Raw genomic sequence first — 12,087 nt, forward strand, 5'->3', positions numbered from 1 at the left:
CACTCTGAATAGATTGATGAAAACCCTCACATTTAGAAGAAGGGATTGATAGTAGTGAGTTAAAAAATAAGATTCAAAAGTAGAGCAGGGAAATTAAAACAAGTCCGTATAAAAAATTACAACAAAGAAAAAATGACACAAACATTAAAACCTGGGGCTACCGAATACAAAAGCAGAAAATGCAATAATGTTAAATATAAGTGTATAAATCAACTGAAGTTAAAATTGAAATATTTAGATTTGAATGTTTACAATTCTAACAAACAATGCAAATAAAAATATCATAACATGAAATAAGAAGATCACAATTCATAAAAAAATAAATAATAATAGATTAAAATAGATTAAAAAAAGGTCAAAACGATTGAATGAGACCAGACTCCACACCAGCCTGTTAGTTACACATCACACAACAATCCTGATTCAGATTCAGATCCTAATTCACATTCCTCTCTGTGGTGAAGGAGAGAGCTGACGGAAGACTAAAGAAGCTGTGAAAGAGGAGAAGAAATAAGGGAAGAAAGGAAAAGAAAAGGGGACAGATTGAGAGAGAAAGAGGAACACAAAAGAAAAGAAGGAAGAAAAGAAGAACATAGACAAACAGACAGGAAAACAGAGGAACAGACAAACAATAAGAAAGACAAAGAAGATAAATGTTGTTAATAATCTCTTCTGTTGGGGATTAAATTGTGAAATTTACTGATCAGCCATAACATTATGACCTAACATTACTACTAACCCAGCGAGCAGACACATCAAAAAGACATCATTTTGATATCCACATCATGTTTTAAAGACAAAAGCCCTATCTGGATGGGATTAGTTTTGCAGGGGGTCCTGGGGTAATTTTCTCTTTTATGGGGGTCCTCTGTGATTTTATTACCGTCCGGAACGACCATGTATGTGCTTTTCTCAGATGTCCTCTGAGAAAATGACAGACTGAATTATCTATCTGTTTTTCGCTGAACTCTGTGGTCCTCCGGTAATTTTAGTCCTGTCCGGACGCACATCTCTGAGTTTTATTACCTTGCGTTTAATAAATAAGCTATTTGTCCACTGCAGCACACCGTAATTACACTTTGAGAGCACGTTTCCACGGAGATTCACGTAACCACAACAGCGAGTGGAAATGGAGGAGCTACTGAACGCGATGTCATGTGACCGAGAAAGCCAAAAAACTCACTGCTTCTCCTGTTTTTTAATTACAGTTGGGATGAGTTTTATCACTGAGTTTTCTTTTTTTGAGTGTTTTTTAAAAATCTATTTGTGATATCACAAAAATGTTTATTCCAGATTCTCTGTGAAAGTCTTTTCAATGTTCAACGTAGACATCAAAATGCCAAAAAGGCAGCGCTATGAAAATAACTACATTTTGGAAGAAGGAACATGCTGAAGCCCCACCTTTTCATCAAACATCCTTTAAAATAGGATTGTTACCTAATTCACATGTTCATGACCCTCTGTTATCTCTCTTAACTGACTATCAGAGAGGGGGGCAGGCTTCCTACTGCCTGAACTCCAGCCCAAAATGTTCTCTGAGTTCTCTTCTCCTCACAATAATCACTCAGCTGATGACGTGTTCCGAACGAGCAAAAACGTATTTTAAGCCTTCACTATGGATGTCCAACTAATATAATAATAATATTAATAATAATAATAATAATAATAATAATAATAATAACTTTATTTATATAACACAGAGACTGTAAAAAAAGATGGACGCCGTGTCGCTGTTCCCATTAATTCAATGAAAATGAAGCCAAAATCTTCCGCCATGTTGCCGATCCTGAAACACGAGTCTGTAGAGCGCAGTAGAGACCAGAGGAGGGAGAAAGACTGTGGAGAGACAGACTACTCATTTGAATAACCCCGCCCCTCGAGGGCTGCCTCGAGGTCACAGGCTGCAGAGTGGAGTGGAGCGGAGCTGACGGTCTGTTATTGGTCCCGCCCATAACCAGCCCTTTTACAATAACCACACCCTTTTGAATAGAGCTGAATAACGTTTTAAAAAATGAGTTCAGTGGGGATACAAAAATTTAACAATATAAGCAGAGGTTACACTAGCTGTTGCATTTAAATAATGGATCCAGCTAGACACAGTCTATGATATAACACCTTTCATACAAAAAATGCAGCTCAAATGCATCACAATAAAATTAAATAAAACAGGAAAATGCAAAACAATGAGTAATATTAAACAATGAGTAATAAAAACAATTAAAAAGTAAAAAGTAAAGATTTTAAGTAAAGACTGACGAATCATAATGAGAGTAAGAGTGTCAGATTTTTGGAGTGTGAAAACAGAAAGCTGCTTCACCCGTCTTTTTTGTGCTTCATTCTGGGAATATTCAGTAAAGCAGCTCCTGATGATCTTAAACTGTAAGATTGTAACATTAAATGATCCCCACACCTTTTATTTGACCATTACCGGCAATAAAAAAAATATATTGATATTAATTATATATTGCTGCAATGGTTAACACCACTTAGTCACTTTAAATATATTTATTTTATTGGACTGATTTGCACTTATGTTGCACTGTTTTTATTACTGTAAAGTGATTATCTGAGCCTCACCCTAAGCATTTCAATGCACGTATGTCTTGACATGATGTGCAAAGGACAAATGGAACATATTTTGTCAGACAGTCTAGGCACAGATACAGCTCACTTACATAGACAAATCTAATCTGAGCACGAAATCTGATTAGAGCAATGTGATTTTAGTAATGTGAATGTAGCCTCTGTTGATGGACTATTCTCAGTGCAGCATGTGACACTATGGTGTTTATAAACTCCAGCAGCAATGCTGTGTCTGATCCACTCTACTCCAGCACTACAACACACACTAATAGGTGTAGAAACAAGAGGTGGTCATAACATTACAATATTATACTTTATGTAGTTTAAAATCACAGGAATTCGTCACTTGGTTTCTCCAAATAAATGAAGTTTTATTGAATTAAGCATAAAAAATACAGAAATATTAATATATAATAGAGATGTTCTGCTCCCTCTTGTTGTATAAAATAGTTAGACATAGTTATAACACTACATTGAATGATTCAAAACTTCAAAATGTGACATTCAGTATTAAACACAATAACATGCAACATCATACAGTACATCACTGTGACACTGATAGTTCACTCATTGCACTGTGAACTGAGCCACTGTGTCTTAAAACCTGATTTGTGTTAATGTTGTATTTTCTCACTATGAATTAATGTTCTGTAACTGGCATCAAAAAAAGGAATAAAACATTATGTGTAATACTGTGAAAATGTCAGAGACCATCCTCCATTTACTTCATTTCAAATCAAAGAAAAGCAGAAAAACATACTGTATTTATATACCAGAAAACAGCAGAGAATCCTTACCAATAACTTTAATATCAGAGTGTTTAGAGCTCCACATTTTACTTTAGTGCATTGCACAAGTCACAAAATTACAGATTCTGAATAGAGTATTATACTCTGCCCCCCCCCCCCCCCCCCCCCAAAAAAAAAAAGTCTCCACTTGGATTTAAGTAAGTAAATGATGTGGGGTTGATGCTGCAGTTGGTCTGCAGGTTTAGGTTCAGCAACAGTATGTGCTGAAAGAATGAGGTCAGCTGACTACCTGAATATACTGAATATAGACCAGGTTATTCCATCAATGGATTTTATATTTCTTCCCTGATGAACACGAACATATTACAAGATCACAATATCAGGATTCATGGGTCTGGAATTGTGAAAGAGTGATTCAGGGAGCATGAGATCATCATTTTCACACATGGATTGAGAGAGTTCACCAAAGAGTCCAGATCTTAACCTCATTGAGAATCTTTGAGATGTGCTGGATGGAGAAGACTTTGTGCAGCGGTTGGTCAGACTCTACCATCATCAATGCTGCTGCAAGATCTTGGTGAAAAATTAATCCAGCAACACTGAATTGAAATAAATCTTGTGACGTTGCAGAAGCTTATTGAAACAAAGCCACAGTGAACGCGTCAAACCAATCAAAGATAAAGGCGCTCCAACAAAATATTAGAGTGTGTGAACTTTTTTTTTCCCAGGCAGTGTAATAAAACAGTTTCTTAATATTTTGAAATATGGTGCTATCTGTGTGAAGATGCTGTAGTTTAATGTGATAATGTAGTTTACTATTTAGGGAGTAAGAAGGTATTTGAAACTTAATTTGAAAAAAGAAAGTGAAATTATCACCATTTTAAGTCAATACATTTGTGGGATAAGTATTTTTTTCATACCATGTATTGTATGCAAAAAAATATTTTTTGCTTATTTTAGGAAGAATGCCCTTAAGCAGTCTCACTTAGAATTGTCACAACTTAAAATAAAAACAAATTCACCAGGTTATTCTGATTCTTGTGTTAAAAATTTAAATATAAAATCAAGAACTTTTACTTGATTCAAGTCTCACTTCAAGCATTTACAGATTTGTATATTATTTTAAGAATCTTCCTTAGAAAATTTACATATACATCATATTTTTTTGTATATATTTTGTGAGGTTTTTGCCAGTAGATTTTTTATCTTTCAAACTTTTGGCCCGTGTTCAAACTCACTCACAAGATAACATCTCACAACGTATACAAGTTTGGGCATTCCCAAGTCGTCCCTTGAGCTAACACAAATTTAAATACTTCTATCCCATGATTTTTTGGCATGTCTGTGTAAAGGTTAAAGGATGATCTTGGTGTCGTCTCCTAGGTCTACCTGACTCACTATCACTGTATTTGTTTCTCAGTAAGAGAATCCTGATCCGCTCCTCACATCCAGAACATAATTTCAGATGTACGGCTTTAGGTCATCTTCTTACAGTGGAAAAACAACATACACAAACCTAGCTTAGCGTGAAGTGGCATGGAGACCGATCACTTTCTTTGATATACAGCTCTGAAAAATATAAGAGAGCACTTAAAAATGTTGAGTTTATTTGATTTTACCAAATTGAAAACCTCTGGAATATAATCAAGAGGAAGATAGATGGTCACAAGCCATCAAACCAAGCTGAACTGCTTGAATTTTTGCCCCAGGAGTAAAGGCATAAAGTTATCCAAAAGCAGTGTGTAAGACTGGTGGAGGAGAACATGCCAAGATGCATGAAAACTGTGATCAGGGTTTATTCTACCAAATATTGATTTCTGAACTCTTAAATCCTTATGAATATGAAGTTGTTGTTTTATTTTTTATTTGAGGTCTGAAAGCTCTGCATCTTTTTTGCTATTTCAGCCATTTCTCATTTTCTGTAAATAAATGCTCTAAATGACAATATTTTTATAAGGGATTTGGGAGAAATGTTGTCTGTAGTTTATAGAATAAAACAACAATGTTTGTTTCACTCAAACATAAACCTATAAATAGCAAAATCAGAGAAACTGATTCAGAAACTGAAGTGGTCTCTTCATTTTTTTCCAAAGCTGTATAACACTCAACATGGGATCTGTTTACAGACAAACTCCCACCCTTCAACAAAAAGAACCAATTAGCTTGCTGATTACGCTGTAAGTGGAGCAAGTGGCCTGGTCTACCAGGTATTGCTGAGGGCTCTTAGTGTACAACTGTCTATGTTATTAAAACAAAAATGAATAAATTCAGACTGTAAATGAAATAGATGAAGGATGGTCTTTTGCTCACTGCTGTCTGTTCCACTAGCATGAAGGTTTATTATATAGGTAAATAAGAAATGCCCCTGATAACGAGTCCTATGACTTCTTTACAGCAAATGTGGCCTTGTAAACACTGTGTTAATGTACTGATGGCATAGCGGCACCACAGACCTGATGTGTACGCTGAATTGTAAGCCTGTCCATACTAAAGTAACTAAATTCCATATTTAAATTCCATTTTTAATGACGACCCATCCGCTGCCCTCTCAGAAGCTGGTCCATTGTGTGCTGGTGTCACTGTAAACCACGTGAGTGTGTGTGGAGTGCTTCAAGCAGGGCTTAGAAAGCGTGCAAAAATCAACTGAAAGACAAAACAGAAAAAAGAAAAGACAGTTGACACAGTGTTAAATTACACAGGCAAAAAACAATCATTAAAAGAACGAAAAAAAGATTGATTAATGACAGACATAAAGCTGCACATTTTACTTGCATTTATTCTCGTAGCTTTAAAGCAAATCACTTAACAAGAATAAATAAATAATTCATCCAGGATCAATTTGGGATTTTTCATAGAATCTTTCCTTTAAAATAACCCTTTCTCTCGGCTAATGTTTCTGTTCTTCAGCAGAGGGCTCTACATTCAACAGCCAGCAGAGATAAGGAGCTGATACTATTGAAAATCACTCAGAATAACATAAAAAGGTCAAACAAGAAACTCTCTTTTTTCCATTGTATAAATGCAGTGTGTTTAAGTTCAGTGATGTTATGTGAAGTGTTATTTTTCTCTTCATCACTGTCATCTCTATGAACAAACCTGTATGGCAGCATTATGGCAGCCTGAGCCCAAAATGAACATTTTTCGCATTTAAAGCACAGGAGAGAGAGAACCACACCGAAACAGTGAATATACACCTAAAGCTCTGGCCTCAAGATTCACGTGTGTGTGTTATATTGTATTTTATATATTTGTTCAGGTTAGTTTTGGTGTTACACTGCAGTTTAGCTAGCACACTAAAAAACTTTACTACACCCACCCTGTTATAATCACCTACATGAGCTGTGTGTCTCTGTACTTGATGCTGATCAGTTTGTACAGTGTAGTCAGTTTGGCAACTTGCAACAGATTCCCCTCTGATTTCATACATTTTATTTATAAATATGAGCTAATCTACAGTTACAGTAGATCAGGGCTTGACTGGGACAAAAAATGATCCTGGCATTTTTGGTTCAGACCGGCCCCTCAAAATTAGCGGAGCACAACCGACTTGTAATTTATGTATGTGAGCAGACAAACCAAGCCTCCCTGAAGCTGTGGGAGTCTCCCGCATTTCAGTAGAGGCTCCCTGATGCCCGCGAGTCACATATAATCTCCCGGAATTCAGAACGAGTGCCCCAAACGTGCACACAGGCCACAGACTTTTTTCTCTAATTGCGTGTGGGAATGAGAGAGAAAACAGAGAGGGTTCTGATCAGTTTTTAGTGTGGGCGGGCAGTGTTTTTCCCCCCCTCCCGGACGGGATTTGTTCAGTGAGTGAGAGAAAGCAGATCATGGCGGAGGCAGGGAAAGCAGAGGCAGGGCCTTCCAAAAAGAGGTACTCTAAATTTAATTAAAAAAAGTAAAATTAATTAAAATAAAAGTAAAGGTTCGTTATCCTTTGGTGTGTGTGCAAGTTTTTTTTGTTCTGTTTTTTTTTGGCCGGGGCAACTTGGGATGAGGTTACAGAGAAGCATAATGTATCATCAACATGTTAAATATAAAAGGTTTAGTGTCTATTGTTAACTCCACCATTTTTGTCTGCTCTGCGTAATTCAATAGATTTTTTAATTCTTTTTATTAAATTCATCTCTAATATGTATTTTCTAAATTTCTATGATATAACTCAACTCTAATTCTTCAGGTTAAAGGTGCTTCCTTCCTTAAACAGCTATAACATGTATTTGTATCAGGCTACAAACAGGGCTGCTCTATGAATTCATGCAACGCAACTATGTGTATGACACTGTTTTACTCTTATTCAGTGTGGGCATACCTTTTGCTAATATTACTTTTATACTTTTTTACACTTACTTTAGTCATGCTTAAATTGCAAAGCTTTTACTGATCATTTATCAGTTTTAAAATCTGTTATTTCACTTGTTTAAGTGATTTTTAAAACATGTTGAACCACAGCATAGAGGCTACAAATTCAAACTACTATGCAGCCTTTAACACACATTTAACCTAAATATCTAAAATGCTATGATTTAGCCTAAAATGGACACTTGCTGCTCATCCAACAACATCCAAAGTCCCTGTGTAATCCCAATAATACTAACATTACCTGTTTATGTACTACACTTTCCTGCTCAGTCTGTCCCTCGGTTTCTCTGTCACAAGCCACAAACTTCACAAACTTTTCTGCACCCCTTTCTGGCGGTTCTGTTTCTCGACACTGCCTCTTCTTTAACATATGCGCTCAACACTGAACCTAGCGGGACCACATCGACACCAGTTATTTTCTTTCATTTATTGTTTAAAGGTCTCATTCCAAAGTTTTTTTATTCATTTAAAAATGTCTAATTGTGGTCTCTAGTATGAATGAATGCCATGTATGACGTTTTTGTGAAAAAAAATGCTCCGGTGTTTCTGTATAGCCCTGCTTTATTTCACTGAATTAGAGGTCTCTAAAGAAGGTTTTGGGGTCTTGCTCATGAATATTCATACATGCAAACATATCACCTCTGATGGGCTAACAGCACTGCAGCAGAGAACACAATCTGCCTTCGCCTCTAAAACTCAAAGGACAAAATGTTTTCAGAGACATAGTTATAAAGATACAGCACTGAGTGCTCGGTTAAGGTAACCCTTAAACTTCACTTCATGTCAGACTCTCAGTGTCAGCGAGCAATTAGATCGACGTCACGGTGCGACACCACTCCCCACGACCGAGCGGCACTGATTACATTTCTTTCAGCGAAACTAATGCTCCTAAACTTTTACGTCAGACTTGGTGGGCAGTTTCACCACGTCCAAGCCCCAGAGTCCGCTCTATACCATAAAATCTGATGCGAACTGTGCCCGCTTTGACCGGTGTTCTGTAGAGTTGTGCTACCTTGTCAAACCGTGCTTCCCTAGTGTATGTTTAAGGTCTCTGTAAAACGCAGAATCAACTGGAGATCCGATTTAAACCAATAGTTACTTACAAAAGATAGCTAATGGTAACCAGCTGGTAAGAACAGAGCTGTAGACAGTGTCGGCTCTGCTGCAGCCCGGGTTTAGCGCTGCCTGTGGGCGGTCCCGTGCTAAGGTGGGTGAGGCCATGAATAATATTTCACAGGATTGACATAGACAAAATGCCTGACTCATTTACCTGAATATTTTCTTTTTATTAGCTAGTGCAGACAATGGGGCAGACTCTGCTTCGGGCTTTTAGGTGTGAAACACCTTTTTGTGCTAGAGATACATATACAAGCATTCTTCTGGGCTAGTAAACTTGTTGCAGTGCTGTTGCGGCTGTGTAACTGCCAATACTGCGTCCCCCAGCACTGACATCATCAGTCAGACAAACAAGGAAACCACGCAGAGACAGACAGAGGGTTACAGAGATACACTGAGACACATGACAAGATAGCAAAAGACAGCAACAGTGTATGTGGATTATATTTAAATAAATAGTATGTGACATAAAATAGATAAAAATACTTTTTTAACGATTGAAAAAGTACATTAAAGCACTTTATAAATAGACTTTAATGTGTAGTTTATAATGACAAAATCTACAATATAATTTTTATAGAAAAATATTTATTGTACCAAGCCCTTAACTATTAAGTATTAATCAATACATCTGACATAGACCGAATATCCATGTCCATAAAATGACTTTTTTATATTTATAATTTGACTACATTCATTTGAATATTTCTTAAAGATATCATTAATTTTGTTCTGAAATACACAAAGTAGTTTTTTATCTCATGTATATATATACAGCTCTGAAAATAAAATAAGAGACCACTTAAAAACGATGAGTTTCTTTGATTTTACCACATTGAAAATCTCTGGATTATAATCAAGAGGAAAATGAACGATCACAAGCCATCAAACCAAAGTTATTTAAAAGCAGTGTGTAAGACTGGTGGAGGAGAACATGCCAAGATGCATAAAACTGTGATTATTTCACCAAATATTGATTTCTGTACTCTTTATTAATTATTAACTTTATTAATATGAACTTTTTTTTAATTATTTGAGGTCTGAAAGCTCTGCATCTTTGTTGTTATTTTAACCATTTCTCTTTTTTTTTATTCTGGAAGAAATATTGTCTGTAGTTTATAGAATAAGACAACAATGTTAATTTTACTCAAACACAAACTTATAAATAGCAAAATCAGAGAAACTGATTTAGAAACTGAAGTGGTCCCTTAATTTTTTCCAGAGCTTTAAACACACACACACACACACACACACACAGCTGCCCTAGGCAGCCTGTAGCATGATGCAGTGTGTGGGGGCAGTGTGCCAGAGCCCTGAGTGGCAAGGTGCTGTCATAGCGCTTCTCCCTGCACAGCACATACAAACAACAGTAGCAGCAGCACGCAGAGACAACAGAAAGCCCACAGAGACGCACTGAGCACACTGAGAGAGCCACAGAGAGAGGAGGCAAGGACACAGAGACACCCCGACACACACACACACACACACACACACACACATATACTCTCAGAGAGGCAGACAGAGCCTAACACAGATAGGAGCAGACAGGCCAGCACTGGAGGAGGGGAGACAACTCACTTTCTCTTGTCTTTCTCCTTTTTGATGGTGTGTGTGATGGAGCTCTGCAGTGTGCAGGCCTGCAGCGCCTCCGCCGCCACCTTCCTCCTGCTGAACGAGTTCATCTCCTCCTCCAGCTCTCGCCGCTTCTGCTCCTGACTACGCTTCTCCTCCTGATGCAGACGCTTCAGCTGCTCAAAACGCTCATGCAGCTGTGTATATACACACAAATACACACACAAAACACAGTATGGCAAAATGTGTGGACATTTGGGTCTTTTATGTATTGTACAATATGTAACAATAAACCATAACCTTGTTTCAACACCCATTAAACTTTTTGTTAGCTCGCTAAACATGCATGATTCTACTGTAGTGTAATGTACCTGTTTCATTTTTTACTTTATTATTATCCTTTTTTACCCTATTATCCTATTTTCTTCAATAGTCAGGACCCCACAGAGCAGCTATTATTATTATTATTATTAATATTATTTGGGTGGTGGGTCATGGTTATTCTCGGCACTGCATTGATTAGCACTGATTAGGTGTATGAGGTGTTAGTGTGTGTTGCAGTGGTATGAGTGGATCCAAAGGTCCATATGATCCATATAAATCAAAGCCCACCGTAAAGAAGTATATATATATATATATATATATATATATATATATATATATATATATATATTTGTGGAATTACAGTTAATCCCAAAAAATATGCGTGCAATGTCTGAATTATATAAATATGACAAATACATATATGACAAAAAAATGATCAGTTATAGCCTAATATTTACCTCGCGTGTGAAGCTGACGTGAACTCCTGCCGCCTAATGAGGCAAAAGCTCAAGTCAGTGAAGCTGCTGCAGGACATTTCTAAACACCCCCCACCCTCTCACCCCCCCCCCCCCCCCCCGGTTCCTACACCAATGCGTGGTTCAGGTTCAGCAGTGCTGCTGGAGTTTTTGAACACTGTCCTCCACTCTATTACACACTCCTACCTACAGCTGCTCCACCTTATAAAGTAAAGTCAGAGGCAGAAACTCTGAATCTGTTGCTGGACAGTTGGTGTTGTGTTTTCCTCTAGTCCTTTATCATTGCCCACAGGACACTGCCCACAAGACGCTGCCCACAGGACACTACACGCTGGACACTGTTGGAGTAATAAGTGTCAATACTTTCGGCACCTTTGTAGCTAACAGGCTAACAGCTAACACCACAGCACAGACCATGTTCCAGCTAAATGAGGCTCATATCACACACGTTTAGAAGATGAAGCTTCAAGGCTGCACAAATAGTTGAATGAATGATCTCAGGAGTGTTTTGAGGCATCCATTGTAGACTCCCATATCCAGGGTTCATGGATTTTCCTTTTATGTAAAAAGAGCACAGTGCTAAACATACAACTAAGGTGGTCCTTTGTTTTCCCCCCACCTGTTTTCAGAGAGTGACATCAAATTTAGTGAGTACTTTCATCATACTATGGTCATTTTAAATGCATGTGAATGAATGAGCTATTTTGGCCTGTGTTACTGAGACACAGAGCAGAATTGTATGGTATTGCTGGATTATTCTCAAAGCAGCTGTGGTACTGAGGTGTTTAAAAACTCCAGCAGCACTGCTATATCTGATTCACTCACTGTACCAGCAGCACAACACACACACACTAACAGCTCATACACCACCACCATGCTAATCAGCGCTAATCACTGCAGTGCTG

The 12,087-nt window shown here is 37.5% G+C and overlaps 1 protein-coding gene across 2 annotated transcripts in view; it reads right to left on the reverse strand.

Annotated features, from left to right (window-relative positions):
- LOC103040455 (septin-8-A) overlaps nucleotides 1-12,087 on the reverse strand; it is a 26,429-nt gene continuing 14,342 nt past the window's right edge. Inside the window, exons 9-10 of one of the 2 annotated variants that reach the window (XM_007253633.3) lie at nucleotides 10,389-10,579; nucleotides 1-491 (exon numbers count right to left, since the gene is read on the reverse strand). In XM_007253633.3, coding sequence (XP_007253695.3) covers nucleotides 437-491; nucleotides 10,389-10,579 — 246 coding nt within the window. In that variant the 3' untranslated portion in view covers nucleotides 1-436. Of the gene's footprint in view, nucleotides 492-3,507; nucleotides 5,976-10,388; nucleotides 10,580-12,087 lie in introns of those variants that run through there. The other variant, XM_007253634.3, reaches the window with a different exon arrangement.

The sequence above is a fragment of the Astyanax mexicanus genome, chromosome 2 (assembly GCF_023375975.1).
Source record: "Astyanax mexicanus isolate ESR-SI-001 chromosome 2, AstMex3_surface, whole genome shotgun sequence".
Lineage (NCBI taxonomy): Eukaryota > Metazoa > Chordata > Actinopteri > Characiformes > Acestrorhamphidae > Astyanax > Astyanax mexicanus.